Here is an 18301-nt window from a genome sequence, read left to right as displayed (position 1 = left end):
TAAAAACATCTTTAATCTTTAGATTCCAACAAAAACTCATTTCTCATTTCAGGCCTTTGAAGACCTCAGCAAGCTAATGGTCAAGGTATATGTAATTTATACCTATTAAATTCTTACCAATTATCATGTAAGTTTTGAACTTGTGTTTTGTTAGCAAGGCACTTTGGGGACTTTTTTTTTTTCAGTCTTTTACTGTTCTCTTCACAGGCTAAGGAAATGGTGGAGTTATCAAAATCAATTGCTAATAAGATTAAAGACAAGCAAGGTGACATCACAGAAGATGAGGTAAATAGATTGCTTTTTTAAGGCATTAGAAACCAGGTTACACAAATAACACAGTGATGTTTCAGTGGTTTAGCAGTTTCTTTCTTAATGTAGTGTTTTCTTTTAGGACTTGCAGGTATATGAAAGTGCTAACGAAAAAGTCAACCATAAAAACTTTGTTGGTTCTAGTAGGATTAAAGGATACTTCTGTACGTTCTCTTAGAGTGTGGAAAAGAGAGATATTGAAATGTGGAAGGAGTGGTTGTTTTATACATATCCATAAATTTGATACTTGTTTCGGTAAATTTCAGTACAATCTGGTCACAGCCATTTTCCTTTCTAAGTTTTTGCCTCTATCATTTGGTTGGCATTAAATACAGCATGGTTGTTCCCTAGCCACTTCTCACACCAAACTCATGAGCTCAGTGGAGTATGAGATATCAAGATAGAAAAAAGAAGAAGAATTAGCTTCACACAGGGAACTACTGGAAATCCACTTTCTTAGAATTCACACTATCAAAACACAGTAGAAGAAATGGGTAGATACAGATATAATTGAGTAGAATTGAATTTATGATAGAAAGATTTTCAATGTTGGGGTGGAAAGACTAATTCTGCTTTTTAGTCTTTTTGTGCATTTTCTCCTCTTATTATAGACCATCAGGTTTAAATCCTATTTGCTGAGCATGGGAATAGCTAACCCAGTTACCAGGGAGACCTGTGGCTCGGGCACACAGTACCACATGCAGCTGGCCAAACAGCTGGCTGGGATACTGCAGGCGCCGCTGGAGGTAAAAACAAAACCTGAGTGGTCTCTTTCGGTTGTGTTAAATTATCTCGGTGTCATCAGAAATCTTAACAAGAGTTTAACTCCTTTCACAGTATGGTTACTATTCAACCAACACGTTATTTTTTGTTCAGGAATATTAAATTACTGGGTTTTGTTTTTTTTTTTTTTTTGTCAAAATCTAAGTTGTTTTCAATTCCCATCTCAGGTATCTGTAACTTCCTAAATCTATTTGATATAAAGTTTTTCTTCTCTCCTGTTTTCAAAAGGAAACATACAATCTCTAGATGTTTACATATATTTCTATATATCTAGTCTGAATATATAGTGTACTGTTATAATTTGATAACACAGATATATCTTCTAACATGACTCAGGCAATCAAAACTTTACTTATTAAAGCACTCATATTAAGAAGTATTTCCAACATGACAAAATAAGAAAACTATAATGAATCCCTGCATGCCCATCATCCAGGTTTATCTGTAAACATTGTCCACTGGAAATTATTTTAAAGCAGGGGCACCTAGGTGGTTTAGTCGGTAAGTGTCCTGACTCTTGATTTCAGTTCAGGTGATGATCTCACAGTTGGCGTGTTTGAGCCCCGTGTAGGGCTCTACACTGACAGTGCAGAGCCTGCTTGGATTGTCTCTCTTCCTCTCTACCCCTCCCTGACTCGCAGGCCCACACTCACGCACTCTCTCAAAGCGAATAAATAAACATTAAAAAAATATGATTTTAAAGCAAATCCAAGACATCACATTACTTTATCTGTAAATTTTTCTGTATGTAATTACAAGGATAAAGATGCCTGTAATGTAATTACAATCCCATTTCACAAATTAAAAATTATTTTCAATGTAATCAAATATCTACTTAGTGTTCACATTTTTTCTTATAGTTAGTTTGTTCAAATCAGGATACTTTGCAATTGGTTGATTTGCCACCCAGGTGTTTTGTTTTGTTTTATTTTTTAATTCCGTGGGTTTCCCTCTCCTCTTTTTTTCTCTCCTATAAAATTTATTTATTGAAGAAACTAATGGTTTTTCTTATAGAGTGTCTCAGAGTCTGGATCTTGCTGACTTGTATGTTAACATACTTCCCTGCCTTACGTATTCCCTGTAGACTGGTAGTTATATCTAGAAGTTCTCTTTTTTTTTTTTTTTTTTTTCCCCTGCTGGATATTTCATAGAGGGTGCTGTGCATTTCCATCAGCAGGTACAGAATGTCTTTTTTTTGTGTGATGTTAGCAGCTACTAACACTCAATGTCTAGATCTGTTACTTCATTAGAGATTACAATGGTGATATTGCCATTTAATTCTATAATTTTTTCATTTATTAGTTGTAATAACTCAAAACATTTAAATACACTTTTTGAAACTTGGTGTAGAGGCCCTCTTTTCATTTATGTAAATGTTGAAACAGTAATAATGATGTTAAAGTCCAAATATTGAATTTGAAATGCTTCACGTATCTGGCTAGGTTTTCCTGTGTGCAAATTTAGTTTTTAAAAGGCTTCTTAGGAAATTTTATGAATCCTGATTTCACTCTGCTTATGATTTCTGTTAAGGAATGCTAACTTGTGTGAACTATAACATAATACTTTTTAAATTTTGTATTTTAACAGGAACGAGGGGGAATAATGTCACTTACGGAGGTATACTGTTTAGTAAACCGAGCTCGAGGAATGGAGGTAAGAATAGAACATTTAGATATTCTTTTAACTAAATATAGACTTTCTTAACATAATACAAGTTCCCCCACAGTGAATACAATTTGAGGAAGGGCTGAGAATATCAAAACCATCTGAGAAGCAGTGTGGTGCAGTGACAAGAATGCTGTCCTGCTCTGGGGATCTAGGAGGTAGACACTCTTCCTGGTTTTACCAGTGACATGCTGATTGACCTTGAGTAGCTTACTTAACTTCACTGAGACTCGGTTGTCCTACGTCTAAAACAAGGATTTGGACTGATTGATACCTTCTGGCTTTAATATTCTGTGTTTGTATTGTGATTAGTAAGGTTGTGTATGAAGCCTTTTCACTGTCATTCAGTGTTTGGACTAACTGGGTTGGACACAGATGGCCTGGAGAGAAACAGAGGGAAAGCTGCCCTCTGCCTTTGGCCGTGAATCAGCAGTGGCTGCTCTTCAGCTCTCATTGCCCCTTCACACCCACATGTGTATGGTCCGTGCACTCTTTGTGTCCTTCAGTCAAACAGTTTTGCGGTGTCAGCAGTCACCTCTGTGCAGAGAACTCCTACATCTTTCAAGCGCCCACCCCAGGTTCACGAGCAAAGCCTCTGCTCTGTTTTTTATTTGAATAGTCCTCAAGACTGCTGTCAGTGAGTACCTCCTACTGACCAGGCCTCCCAGTACCTCAGTGAGGCAGCTACTTTTACTGTCCCCGTCTTGGGGATAATATGAGGATGAGGAACTTGAGGCTTCCAGAGATTAAATTATTTGACCAAAGCTGCACCTGGAAATAGAGGTTTGACAGGCATTTGGACCCAGGCTGGGCCTATGACTCAAAGCTGTATTTGTCAAACGCCACAGTGGGCTGATTCTTTAAGGTTGCATGGGTCTGGAAGGGTGGCCACTAGCTAGCTACACGTGACGACTGTGAACTTGAAATACACCTAATCCAAACTGAGATATGCTGTAAGTGTAAATTACACACCAGATTTAGAAGACTCGGTACAGAAGAAAGAAATGTTAAATATCTCATTGATAATTTTTATATCGATTATATGTTGATGTTTTAGATTTATTGGCTTAAATAAAATACATGTTTTAAAATTAATTTCACCTGTTTCTTTTTATTTTATGAATATGACTACCAGAAAACTTAGTTACATATGTGGCTTGCATTGCTTTCTGTCGGATAGCACTGCTTCACTTCTTTGTTAATCCTTTTTTCCTTGTGGTGATTAAGGCAACATGAAAGCCTTGATAAATGATTATTTATTTATTTATTTATTTTAAATTAAAAAAAAAAAAAAAATAGACTCCACACCCACCATGGGCCTTGAACACACGAGCATCACTCTATTAATTTGTAGTATAAACTGGATTTTCTTTCTATTAGTTGCTCTCACCAGAAGATCTAGTGAATGCATGCAAGATGCTGGAAGCGCTACAGTTACCTCTCAGGTAAAAGAACCTCTGTAGGAAGCGTGCCAACTTGAGCCACTGTTCCTCACACAGTAGACAGGAAAACCCTGCCAGGTCTGCCCACACAGGTCTGTGCGTGGTGAACCAACACATCGCCCCTCTGGGAATTATACCGTGTGAGCAGAATTCACTTGTTCTCCTAGCTTCCCTCCTTACCGGGGCAGTACATGGCCTGAGGGGCTAGTGGGCCAACTCTTGTTGATTTGGGGCAATGAAAGAAGAATGTGGGCTCTCCTATGAGGTCAGAATAACCAGCCCCTCTGCTAGACATTTCGTGCTTGTTTCTGGAGATTTAAAACTACAGATGTTCAGCTGTGAATTGTATTTTCCTCCCTTCAGATTAAAAAAAAAAAAAAAAAAAAAGTGCCAGACATATTTTATTTAGCCTGTGGATTATAGTTCATAATGTTATTAACTGTATTTATCCGTGAGTTCCTAGTTATGCTGTAATTGCCTGTGGTTGTTACGTTTTAGATGCTGTTTTGTGTTAATATTGCCCTCATGCCCAGCATAAAAGAAAGTACAGGATATTTGTACCTCCTTAGTGGTTGAAGATCCTAGATACTCACAGCTTGGTTTTCCCATCTGCGGTTTTCAGGCTCCGAGTTTTTGACAGTGGCGTCATGGTAATTGAGCTTCAGTCCCACAAGGAAGAGGAAATGGTGGCCTCAGCCTTGGAGACCGTATGTGAACCAGTTTCCTCATTAGTCTGCCCACCAAGACGTGACTCCATATCAACTTGAGAAACAGGCTTTCCTTTTGAATTTAATTTTTCTAAAAAGTAATGTTTGTAGACCCAATTAAAAACACCTATTAACATGAGTGAATACTAATCAAAATGATACTTTTAAAGCTTTTTGAGACTTGCCAAGGAGAATTAGAATTCCTGAGGTGTTATCTTTTTGTTTGAAACTCAGTCTTGTGGACAGGTTTTTAACTTTGTTCATCAGAATGTTACCCTTGACTGAACTTTTTCTGTCAGTACCACCTACATAAACAGTCTTATAAAACATCACAAGTTGTTTTATGAAATAATTGCTTCAAAAAAACACGAAAAGGAACTGTAGTTTAGATGGATTTTACCAGCCAAACTGCTGCTGTTACTCATTAGGAGACTTGAAACATTACTGCCTTCATAGCCTCTGTGGCGAGCCTGCCTAATTTAAATATTTATTACATTTGTTTTAAATTAGAGGAAAACCTCAAGACTATAGATATTTCTACCGTATATTTTAAGCTAAACCTATATATAAGGACCCTATATGTGGGACATGCAGTATGTACTCCATTAGAATTTATTATATGTTCCTTTTCAGAATATCAAGGGTTATTTTGGCGGTTTAGTACAGTGCCTTTGTAACTTTGTAGGGGGCTTCGTGATGTTTTAGGCTCTGCTATATTCATTCTGGGCCCTTCCGCATTTGTGGAATTGAGCATTAGTGAAGAAGATTTAGTTCAATATTGAATATTCTTGAGTTTTATTAGGAAATCCAATATATTCTTTCCTGAGCATAATGGTAGACATTCTCCCTAGGTTAGTACCTAGGTGGCCAAATTATCATATTTTTTTCCTGCTGTGTTTCTGTTAGGTTTCAGAAAAGGGATCCCTGACATCAGAAGAGTTTGCTAAGCTGGTGGGAATGTCTGTCCTGCTGGCTAAGGAAAGGTAAGCGAGTCCTTGGTCTTCATTACAACTGTGTTTGTGTTTCTGAATGGACAGATGATTGTGGTTTTCCCCTTGATTCCTAGGTTGCTTCTGGCAGAGAAGATGGGCCATCTTTGCCGAGATGATTCAGTGGAAGGCTTGCGGTTTTACCCAAATTTATTTATGACACAGAGCTAAGGGTTTTGTATTTAAAATACTTCGTGTCCATACACTTGTATCATGTAGAGGTTGTATGACATTGAGCTCAGAGTAAACCTTGATGAACTGAGAATTTCTGGAACTTTACACTATAATATAAAACCCTTTTAATTTCTCCCTAAATATTATGGTCCAGGAAGTTTACTTAGGATAAATATAGGAAAATACAGAAAACTGAATGCCACAGTGAGTTGGAAATCATGCTACAGTTGTATAGAGCCCTCAGGGTTTAACTTGAAATATGGTGAATTTTAACTTGATCCTCAAATCTGTTTTTTTAAAGAAGGGAATCTAGTTATTAATGGGGGAAGAAGTTGAGTGTTTGGACAGGTTAGATCATTTTTCTGGTGTGACTAAAATTCACTGAATTATAAACAAAGTTTTTCCTCTGCATGTAATGTGCCCATTATGGGAGAGGGTTCATGAAGCAAGTCATACGTACAGTGTAGCTTAAGTGACAACACTGAACAGGACGTGAAACCACAGAACGCCACATGAGGCTTCTCCTAAGTAAGGGCTTTTCTTTAGAAGCAGTTATAAGCATGTCTTCAACAGACACCTTAAAAAAGGAGAGAGTTGTATTTGACTTACGTATGTATAGTCTGACTAGTTTTTTTTTTCCAAGTAATGATTTCATAGCTGGCATTTAAAGAATGCAACTATGTCATTTTGTTTTAAAAATGCTGTGGATTTTGAAACTGAATTAATGAGCTGTATAGACACGCCCAGAGATGTGATTACAAATTTGGAACTTAGAGGGTTCAGGAATTCCCTAGGGTTGTGTGGGGGAGGGGCCGGGAGAACCTTTAGGTCGCTTAAACAGGAACCTTGGTGCTCTTTGACCTGGAAAGCCAAGGACAGGAACATTGAAAGGGGACAAGTAATTGGTCTCCTTTTCCTACTCTTAAGGAGTTTCAACACTGCACTTTAAAAAAATATTTCATATCCCAGCAATATTTTTTTTCTTTCCCCCATATATTAGAAGCTGTGTTGAGAAACTATGTCACTAGCAAGTATTACCAAGATAACAAAAACTGGCTACTCCTGAATTTCGATTGTTTGAGTTCTAAAGTGGGCTGCCTGACTTCATATGTCGGTGTGTTGGCATTACCTCAAACTCAGAGACCCCACAGGGACGCAAAGAGATCCCCTTCTAAGACTGCGTCGAAAGTGGGAAGCAGGGATGGTTTTCGGCCAAGCCTCCAGAAGGGATAGCGTCTGCACTGAGAGACCCATGGTGACCAGCAGGTGGGGATACCCAGGCTTAAGCTCTGGGATCCCTAAGATGTCACTGAGTGAGGTGGAGGGCCCCCTGCAGATGCCCTTTGGGGAGTTGCAGGGATCCTCAGCTGTAGACCCAGGGAATCCCTCCCACTGCAGCCAGAGTCAGTCTCTGATCCCCACCTGCAAAAGTGGCTGTTGCTGCTTCACATCCTCCAGCGTTACGGGAATGTCTTCATTTTCCAAACTTGTCGCTCATTCTGTATCGTGATGACAGATAGCCCCTAATGTCCTCATTGTTCAGCCTCAGGTTTGTTTTGGGGGAATTCAGTGTCTAGCCAAACAATGGCCCCATGTCTTTCAGGCCACCGTGTAGACGTGTTTGTGTGGCACTCCTGTTTCTGGGTTACACTCACACTGCTCTGGCAGACTTGTACACGCACGTTCATACGCACTTGCACACACGCTTACACACATGATGTCTCATCTGGCTAAGGCTTTTCAGAAATTACAAAGGTAAATAATAATCTGTTTCAGCGGTTGGAATGAATTGCAGTTGAGACTGTTTGAGCTACTGGATCTAGCTCTTAGGATTTGGATTCATTACAGCAAACTCCCACGGTTCAACATATTTGTTTACATTAGTGTGACAACACATTAACAGAAGTGGAGCAGTCTAAGTTGTATAAAGTGAACTAGGAGGAAGAAAAGTGACATGACTATATTTCACACATGTCACATTAATTAGAAAACAAGTATGATTGATTTTACTGTTAAAGTGGGCATTCTTCACTGTTTCTAGACTTATATATGTATATTTTTGATTCCACCCACCCACCCATTCCCTCCCCCTCTTTTTTTTTTTTTTTTTTTTTGCCAAATAAGATGTTATTTTGGTCTTCTATTGGTAGAAGTTATGTTTAAATACAACCAATCAGGCCCTAAATGCAAAAAAATTCATCTCGGTGCTTATCACTGGTATAATTATTATTTTTGCTTTACTAACTTTGCTCTTAGGAGCATAAATTTGTAGCTTTATGATAATGGAATTTTTCTAGTCACTATCAAAGATTTTTTTACACTGTACAAGTGCAGGTTGTTTTCAGGATTAAATGATTGGAATTAATGTATATAGAGTAAAATTACTGGAAAACTTGTAAATGATTTTTCTTACCTTGGTGTTCTTTTTAAAATACTCTTTGAAAAACATATGAAAATGATAAACTTTTAATCAGAATAAGCCAGTACGTTAAACATTTTTTCTTTATTTTTGACCTCAAGATCTTACTGTTTTAGTTGTTCTAAAAGAATGGGAAATGGCTCATGAACTTTTTTTTTTTAATTCTTGATGTGAATTTCACGGTTGACTAACCTTGTGCATTCGCGTGAATGTACTGTCTCTCCAAGTATTGGTTCCCTGTAACCAGACTCGCCTGACCAGACATGGATTCATCAGGTGGTCATTCTCATGCTCTGCCCAACAATATCAGCGTTTTCACTTTGGTACAGTAGAGTCACACATATAAGCTGGTTAGATTTTTAAAGACTGTGCCTTGGAATGAAATCAAGCATGCTTAAAATGATCCCTGAAACTCTTAAATTGCCAGCGAAGTTCTTTATATCGTCTTACAGGTCGAATCCCTATAGAGTGATACATGGGTATGAATATATTATGAATATAGTGAGTACAATATACAATAAAAACTACATAGCAACAGTAGACATTTATAACACCAATAATTAAACTATTTAAATGTGTGTCTTGTTTTTGTTTTTTGGCCAAGAGTTATGGTTGAATTTCTGTGAATTTATTTGCTAATCCCATCCCTTATTAAGACAGATCTAGAGTGTGAGCTCCGTAAGGGGAGAGCTTTTTGTCTGGTGTGTTTGTGGATATATCCTCAGAGCCTAGAACAGAACCTGGCACACAATAAGCATTCAATAAATATTAACTGAATGAATGAACTCTCATGTATATACCTATTTATAACCTGGCTCCATTTATCCTACTTTATCTCCCATTCAATTCAATAAAAAATTTTTTTGTTAAAAATCCATATTGACTGTGTGAGGAATTACGTGGGCTGCCGGTGGGGGGTGGAAACAAAATGAATAAGATACAGTCCCCACCTTTAAAAGGGTGGCGCAGTTAGGGAAATAGACATGTAAACAACCTTACCTGAAGATGGAATGGAAGGGGCACAGGTACATGCTGTGCAAGACAGAAGGAGGATCCTTTAGTTCTTGTGGGAGAGGAAGAGCCTCATAAACTAGGCTCGCAAGGACCAAGAGATCGTCAGTAAGTGGAGGCTGTTGGGTTAAAGGAACAGCATGAGGTGTGCCCCTTCCCATTCCTGGGGCATACTTCCTTTGACTCTGCAGACTTCCCTTTCTTGTTTCCCCATTCACTTCTCCATCTCCACCCCAATTATCATACTGTGCTCATTGCTACCTGCTTTAGAAAAATCTGTTTTCAGGGGCGCCTGGGTGGCGCAGTCGGTTAAGCGTCCGACTTCAGCCAGGTCACGATCTCGCGGTCCGTGAGTTCGAGCCCCTCGTCAGGCTCTGGGCTGATGGCTCGGAGCCTGGAGCCTGTTTCCGATTCTGTGTCTCCCTCTCTCTCTGCCCCTCCCCCGTTCATGCTCTGTCTCTCTCTGTCCCAAAAATAAATAAAAAACGTTGAAAAAAAAAAAAAAAAGAAAAATCTGTTTTCAGTATATGACTCTATTTCTAAATTCCGTAATAGTTATTATCTGTCCTGTGTACATGACTATATTTTGTCTTGGAGCCATAAAAAAATAGAGGAATTGGGTTTCTTTAAAGTTCAAAGATTCAAGGGGCGCCTCGGTGGCTCAGTCGGTTAAACATCCGACTTCAGCTCAGGTCATATCTCACAGTTCATGAGTTCGAGCCCCGCATCGGGCTTTGTGCTGACAGCTCAGAGCCTGGAGCCTGCTTTGGATTCTGTGTCTCCCTCTATCTCTGCTCTTCCCCTGATCATGCTCTGTCTCTCTCTCCTTCAAAAATAAATAAGAACATTAAAAAAAAATAAAGCTCAAAGATTCATATAATTGAATCTTTTAAATTTTTTCTGGTTTAGGTCAGTGATTGTACATGGTAGGCTCCTAGTTAAGTATTAGCTGAATACTTGAATGATTTTTGGATTATGATGTGTCATGAATTTACTCGCAAACCTAAGTCTGTGTCCTTTACCATATGCCCAAGAGGTTTCTCAACCAGACTTGTCAGGACTCAGCCCGTCTGAGATACTGTGTCTTACATGACATGGGGCATATCCATGATGTGGGAAGCATGCCAGAAATCAGGTTAACACACGTGTAAGATCTTGTTATTACAGGTGAAAATTGGGTCATTTGTGTTCTTCCTTGAGTCCTGATAATCATGAGTCAGTTAAAGCTTTTCTCTCAGAGCATTATCTGAGGAAATAAAAGATCTCTCCATGTGTATAAAGGACACTGTTGAGATTGTGAATACGTTTTACACAATTTGCACAAAATTACTAGACCAGTCACTGACCCTGAAAGAGAATTAAAGGTACCTTGACAGCAGCTTGTTTTAATTAATCCCAGCAAGACCATATCACCGTTCTTTTGGAAGCTTTCTTTCCCTACATGCCTATGCCGCGTTCCTTTACCAAAAATTACACCCTTACATGTGCAACAAAGACAGAAACACAGTCTGGCAAGAATTCTGATTAAGACAAAAATGACCAAGCATCTCAATACAGCTGTTACTTAAAAAGTGTCCAAGTGCACTGATCCAGTCACTTGTACCTGGATTTAGGTCCTCCTAAATTCCAAGGGTGGATTTGTAGGGAGAGTGTGTGTCTGCAAGATTAATGCAGAGCAAGTTGCTTTCTATATATATATTCCACTTCGTCACCACACTACGTCAGTACACCTATGCCTTTTATGCTGGGGGAGAGGAGGGATTAAACGTTTGCCAAGGTTACTGAGGTAGGGCTGGGACGAAGCTTTCTGTAACTCCAAAGCCCACTCTTTATGTTGAGCTTTTACTTTCAAAAACGCCAAGGACTGTGGCATGTATTTGAAAAGAAATCCCAACTTGAGCTGATGAATGGATGTTGGACTAGATGATTCTGTCAGTGAAAGCTTGGATGGATTGAGTTGGTACTGATAGGATTAATTATTGGACAAGATAAGTACTTAGCAAATTTGGTACCTCAGACAACCTCTGATAACTCTGATAAAGAATTGTGCTATCTTTTTAAAGATTAAGTGACGGATTCAAGCACCTGCAAATGCTGTAGTTTTGTTTGAAAAATTGAGGTAAAATTTCAGTGAAATGCACAGATCTTAAGATGGACGCATTTTAACAAATGCGTAATAGATCATGTAACTCACACCCCAGCCAACAGAACATATCTGACATCCCCAAAGTTCCCTGGTGCCTCTTTCCAGTCACCTGCTCCCTAGAGGCCACCACTATGTTCTGATTTCTATTACCACACACTACTTTTGTCTGTAAAATGGTATATTTTGCGTAAAAGAAAAGCAAATGGGAAACTATTCACATTTTTTTTTCCGTGTGCTGAAAACCGAGCACAGCTGTTAAGGTGCAGCTCTATCCTCTAGCATTCTTTTCAAAAGACAACTTTAACACTTGAGAATTAAGAGTTTATTAAATGTCACTTTTTATGTTTTTAATTGAACCAACTCTGGCTCCTGAGAGAGAAAAATCGAAACTGAGATGCACTTGACCTGATTCTCTTTTGACAATCCCCAAGAACATTTGGGAAGCCAAAGTTTACTGCCCACCAGTTAGGCCACTTGGATGACCTACTTTTGTGGTCCCCCAGAAGAAAATGACACCGGGGGAGAAGTGACTGAATCGGAACGAGGGGAGACCGCGGCTCGCCCTTGGCCCCGGCCGTTGGCCGTGGGCCGTGGGCCGCGGGCGCAGGCGCGTCGGGGCTCTGCCCGGCTTCCCGGGGCTCTGCCCGGCTCCCCGAGGCTCCGCCGGCCGCGCGCGCTTGGGAGGATGCGCAGCCCAGAGCGGGCGGGGTTGACTTCGCCCGCTGCCCGGCCCCCCGCCCTCCGGTGCCGCCCTCCCTGCGCCGTCCGTCGGGGGCGGGCCTGGGCGGGGCAGCGGAGCCGAGCGCCAGCGGGCTCAGGCGGGCAGTCCCGGGACGCGGGATGCTGTGCGCGTTTCCTCGCGGCCCCTGAGGCCACCAGCCCGCCGCCCGCCGCCCGCCTCGCTCGCCCCAGCTCTGGCCGCTGCGCCCGCCGGTCCCGAGAGGTAGGAAGACCCTGCTGCCCCCCAGCCCCCGTGGGCGCTGCTGCGCTGCCGGAGTCCCCGGCGGCTCCGGGGGGTGGGGGTGGTGGGGGGTCGGGCAATACCCCTTGGACCCTGCCCGCCCCGCCCTCCCCGCCGGCTCGGAGCGCAGGTGGAGGTGCTGTTGCGGCTCCCTCCGCCGCTGGGTGCTCAGCCTCCGCCCCAGGGGATACTCTGTAGAAAGTGTCCGTCTGCGCGTCTCGGAGTCCCGGCTCTCTTGGCACAGGTGTTGGCGAGAGACCCGGGCTGGCTGCAGACTGGTGTTGAGTCCGATGGGTTGGGACCCTTGAAAGATAGCGTCTTGGGGGTGCTCCGCGTTTCTGAACAAGTTTGCCTATTTCCAGAAAGAAATCTTTTCTGGGGTACACACTGTATGAGATTTCAGCATTTCAGAACGGTCCTCATTTTAATGGAGCTCTGTGCTGACAACTTGGGCAGGGCTAGATTTCCAGGCATGAACTTGACTTGCGGGCCCTTGGGAAACTGTAGACGTGGGGAGCGCACAGCCTCCTAGGGAAGCTGCGTCCAGTCCGTGGGACCAGGGCAGAGCCCGCTGCACTGAGTGTATAAATAATGCCTGTTTACACAGGCTGCTTTGGAACTAGGGATTTCCGGTTAATAAATATTATTAGATGGATGCACACGAGCGTGTGCCTGTTTGTCAGAAGGGATAGAGTCACTTTGCTTCTTTTTGTTTTCCCTTTAATTCTTTGATAAATCATTGGTCCTAGTAGAGTTTAGGTTAATTCCTTTTCTTTTTCCGCAGCAATGAAGACGCCCTAAGAATCAATCTTAACTGGTTTCAGCAAAAACAGGGGATCTGAGCTTGGCGTGATGCCATTAGCCACTGAAAATATTCACTACTTCTCCCTACCCTCTAGCTGATGCATTTGGAAGTTTTCTGTAAATGTTTATGTCTGAATGCTATATAGAAGTGTTTTTAAATGTGTGTAAAATAGACGTAGGTTTTTATTTTCTCAAAATGATTCTCAAGCCAAACATTGTAAAAGTAGACAGTCTTGGTATTGGGAACAACATGTTGGAAGACAATAAGCAAACAAAGTAAAAAGAGAGAGAGGAAGGAAGGAATCTTATTTAAAAAAAAAAAAAAGTGCTTTTTACCCAGCATTCCATTCCATTGTGGGGTGCTCTCTTAAGGTCTTCAAATTAGTGAATGGGATAGTAAAACTTAAGCATTTATTTTCAAAAGCTTAAGAACATTTTAAAAATCCTTATGATTTTTAGGTAGGCTTATTTTTCCATTTCCATTCAGTTCTAAATACAGATTATCACACTATTCTGTGTTTTACTCATCATTTTTATAAGAAGGAAAATGTGTTACAATCACAACATCAGTTGCGATTAGGAGCTTCTTTAAAAAATGGTTATCAAGGAAAATCAAGCAATTTGGGAGGAGCCCATTCAACTTTTGGGAGCCAGGGATCCTTGCCCCTCCTTACTCTGGTTACTTGAGTATCAGTAATTCAAAAGGAAGCGTTTTATTGCCTTAAGTGCCCAAACTTGCCTGGGGGATATGGTGATGTTCACCTGCTGTCTTCGACCGTGTTTCCCAGTCCAGGTTCAAGGAAAAGATTGGGTCAAATCTATGCCTAATTCCAGCAAAGTGGAATTTTCTTTTTATGTTGGGGAGGGGAGTGACCCTTAATCATCTGCCTAATTACACTTCAAATCTCTGCTTCCCTTTGAGGAAGTACAGTGTTTCCTTTGTTCAACCAACTCCTACTGAAAGAAAGCTAATAGAGACAAATCAGTTCCCCCCGCCCCCCCGTTGATTTTTTTTTTTTTATTATTTCAACAGGCCTTTTAATTCTATTAATTTCTGTCTTTTCTGAAGAGATGTACATATATATTTGGAATATAGTATATTATTAAAGTAGACTGTGGATAATGGGGAAATGTAAACATTAAGAAAAGACCTGGTTGATTATGCTTACTAGCCCATAGTTTAGTAGATTTCAATTGAAAAAAATTGACAAGGGCCCTGAATCTTATTCTACAGTCTAGTCTATTTATAGACTAGTCTATTTATAGACAAAGTAAGTGCCCCCTCCCACAAATCGTTCTGAAGCACAGGCCAGCAAGGTATTTCCTACCCTCCTAGGTGGTCTGGCAAGACTGCTGCATGAAATCATCTGCCACCTGATGCATTACTGACAGCAACAAGTATTGGGAAACTGACAGAAGATGATAATTGTTATTTATTTGTTTTCTCTTGAGAGTACCCTAAACAATGGAAGTCAGTGTCACAGGGAGTTCACATTTAAATGCAACACTCTGAGTATCTTTTTAAAAGGCTTGATAGTTTTGATATAGCTCCTAGGCATTGAGAAATGAAGCAATCCAGATAACGTGCAGGAAAGACAGTGGTTGTAAGTCCATTTGTAGAAGCGAGCCCGGTCCATGCAGCACAGTGCAAAATGAAAATTCGGCAAAATTTTAGCAAATTGATTGGCGTGAAATGCCAAACAGATAAATAGGTGAAAGTGTGTTATCCAGACTGGCTCTTAACTTTGATGAAATTCAGCACTTAAACTCTCCACTTAAGCACGCGTTACAAAGATGAGAGACTTGGTGTTTTGCAAAAATAAGCTTGGTGTTGCACACACCTGAATGTGCTTAACAGGTGAGCTGTAATGGAACCAAAGGGACGTACAAGCACAAATCATTTCCCCGGGGAAAGTTAATGTCCTCCCTATTTTCAGTGGCACCCATGAAGTTTGACTTCTCAGAATGGTTTTGCCATTTCATGATTACTATTTTGTGAATCACGTTGAACAGAGGCATCATTTTTTGAGATTCTAATTTCAGGTGTTTTTGAAAAAAAAAACAACACAAAAAAACACAGTTTGGATGTGAGAAAGGACATGAGGAGACCAAAGACCTGGGATTTTGCTGATCAGAATGAAACAAATGTTGAAAGACTTTTCAAATCTACTCTTGGTGGTACTTTGTGACTATGGTGAGTATTATTAAGTATACGTCATGCTGTCAGTGTCAATGAAGAAACATAAACGTGGGGTTTATAAATGCATGGATGTTGATGACCCTGCATGAAGGAGGCAGGGCACGTCTATAGTGCAGTACCTTTTAAACTGGAATCCTTGCAACCCTGGGTTCTCTTAAGGTTCTATATATATTGATGCAAAATTCCCTTTAAATATATTTTTAAGCCTTTAAAAAGAGAATTTAAAAAAAGGCATTTCATTTATTAATTTTTTGAAAAATTTTAATGTTTATTTATTTTTGAGAGAGACAGACAGATAGACAGAGCATGCATGGGGATACAGGCAGAGAAAGAGAGAGACACAGAATCCGAAGCAGGCTCCAGGCTCTGAGCTGTCAGCACAGAGCCTGATGTGGGGCTTGAATCCATGAACCATGAGATCATAACCTGAGCCCCCCAAGTGCCCCTCATTTTCATTTAAGCAAACTGGAGACAAGCATGTTATGTTGAATTTTCTTTGACTGATGTCCTAGTAATTCAGTATTATACATTGAAACTCTCAGACACACATGAATGTGTGGTTGTTTGTTTGTTTGTTTGTTTGTTTTTAATTGGGATTCTCCGTTTGATTTCACTTTACAGGAGAGTTTTGCTGTTAAAATATCTTTGGAACCAGTCCAAATTTCTGTCCTTGCCAGTTGTTTGCCTTGGACAAGTTTCTTGTTGACATCACAGCGCTGTTGTGATGGTAAAATAGGAAAGGGAAAACACCTTGTCTGAGCCTAGAGTAGGTGATTACTGTTACTTTTCTTTATTCACTTTGTTTCAACTGAAAATTGAGTTCGTTACTCAGAGAGTTTTATGCAACTACTGAACCTTAACAGATTCAACAATGTACTACTTTTCTTTTGATGATTTCCAAATATTTCATAGACATCTAAGCAGTTCATGGTATAAGAGTGGAAATTGTTTTCAAATTGAAGAAACATGATCCAAGGGATCATGGCTTGTGTGATATCAGTGACACATCCACATAACTGGACCAGAGTGTGGACTGTTCATTTTGTCCATTGAATCGCTTTCCTCAGCCTTTTCGTTTGAAGAAGTTTATTTAAACAAGAAGATGCTTGATTTGTTGAAAATGAGCCTGGGATTCAATTATCTTAATGTTATTCATCCCTACTTAAAATCCCTATCACTCCATGTGTAACAACAGCCTCATACAAAAAATTACAAAAGTGTCCTTGGTTTCGTAATGATAAAGACATCAGAATTTTCCATTTGTACACAGTGTGCAAGGATGTTTGTCGTTGAGACTAAATATCTTACTGGAATATGAGAATAAAAGTTCAATGAGCATAAAATAAGAACATAGAAGTTGGGTGCACATGCTGCTAATGGAAAAGGAAGTATTTTCCTAGACCTGGGTTTTTTCCCTCTCCATTTGATATTGATCAAAATATACCATTAACAGTTGTTGTTGTTTTTAGTGCAACATGCTTATATTGAGACACCAATTACTTTAAATATAATAAAGGAATGGGGAGAGGCGATCTAAAAGAATGGAGAAAACCACACCATGGTAGCCAGAATGTGGTACAATTCAATTGCAGTTTTCTAAATGAGGATGTATTCTTGTCTATGAAAATAAGAGTTCTATAGTAAAGCAAGTTCTCTCCTCAGTACACCTGCTCTCTGGGCTGCTGGAACCCATCAACTGTATCTTTTTTCTCCATTACTGACTGGGCCTGTGTGTCTTTTCAATTTATTGGATGCCCATCAAATCAGAGTCTTATTTGCCTGGTTGACAATCTCTATCATGTTTGTTAGTTATCCTAAGTTGTGTGTGATCTCAATCTTAAAATGCATTAAAAACTGTCCTGCCCCATGAGATTCAAGTCAATCTGATCTTTGTTCTCAGTCGTAACTCCTTCCTCCGTCTTAACTGCTTCTCTTTAGCCACCTGTTTACAAATAGGTGCTGGGTGGCCTCTGAACCAGGCACAGCTGTGTCAGAATCAGCACCCTTCCTCAACTTTGACTTCTCTCCCTCCAAACGAGAGTATCTCTCAACTTCCGTTTTAACTGAAGGAAAAAGAAAAAAAGAAAAAAAAAACCTTCATTCTATTATGGTTTTCAAGCAAGTGTTGATCAAGCATTCCAGGTTATCCAAGTTTTATATATTTGATTTCGTCTCATCTCAAATAAGAAATGTGTAAAGCACTGAGCTGTTTAAAAAGGAAAAACAGGGGCATGTGGGGGGCTCAGTCGTTAAGCATCCGACTTTGATTCAGGTCCCGATCTCACGGCTCATGTTCGTGAGATGCGGTTTGAGACTCGCATCCAGTCTCTGTGCTGACAGCTCAGAGCCTGGAGCCTGCTTAGATTCTGTGTCTCCCTCTCTCCGTGCCAGTACCCTGCTCATGCTCTCTCTGTCTGTCTCTTTCACAAAAATAAATAAATAAACGTTCAAAAAAACACAAAAAACAAAAAAAACCTCTATGTGCCAATATATTCACATACTGATTCTAATGATCATTAACCGAATACACGTCAGGGTGTATTTAAAGACCACCAGCCCAGATAACACTTTGATGGCCTTTGGACATATATGATATGTATGCCATGATATGTGTATATTATGTATGTATAAGAGAATCACAATAAGAATAATAAATTCATGCTCACACATGTTATTTTTCAAGCCAAAAGA

At 40.2% G+C, this 18301-nt stretch overlaps 2 protein-coding genes across 3 annotated transcripts in view; both read left to right on the top strand.

The window, feature by feature from the left end:
- VPS36 (vacuolar protein sorting 36 homolog) overlaps positions 1-9363 on the top strand; it is a 30301-nt gene extending 20938 nt beyond the window's left edge. The window contains exons 7-14 of the mRNA XM_049646863.1: positions 53-85; positions 208-285; positions 921-1055; positions 2680-2745; positions 4138-4202; positions 4822-4906; positions 5813-5889; positions 5973-9363. Coding sequence (XP_049502820.1) covers positions 53-85; positions 208-285; positions 921-1055; positions 2680-2745; positions 4138-4202; positions 4822-4906; positions 5813-5889; positions 5973-6066 — 633 coding nt within the window. The 3' untranslated portion in view covers positions 6067-9363. The remainder of the gene's footprint in view (positions 1-52; positions 86-207; positions 286-920; positions 1056-2679; positions 2746-4137; positions 4203-4821; positions 4907-5812; positions 5890-5972) is intronic.
- A 3096-nt stretch (positions 9364-12459) lies between these two features.
- THSD1 (thrombospondin type 1 domain containing 1) overlaps positions 12460-18301 on the top strand; it is a 29648-nt gene continuing 23806 nt past the window's right edge. For both annotated transcript variants that reach the window (XM_049646862.1, XM_049646861.1), the window contains exon 1: positions 12460-15604. In XM_049646862.1, coding sequence (XP_049502819.1) covers positions 15547-15604 — 58 coding nt within the window. In that variant the 5' untranslated portion in view covers positions 12460-15546. The remainder of the gene's footprint in view (positions 15605-18301) is intronic.

The sequence above is a fragment of the Panthera uncia genome (genome assembly GCF_023721935.1).
Source record: "Panthera uncia isolate 11264 chromosome A1 unlocalized genomic scaffold, Puncia_PCG_1.0 HiC_scaffold_16, whole genome shotgun sequence".
Classification (NCBI taxonomy): domain Eukaryota; kingdom Metazoa; phylum Chordata; class Mammalia; order Carnivora; family Felidae; genus Panthera; species Panthera uncia.
This window is presented reverse-complemented; position numbering and strand designations above follow the sequence as displayed.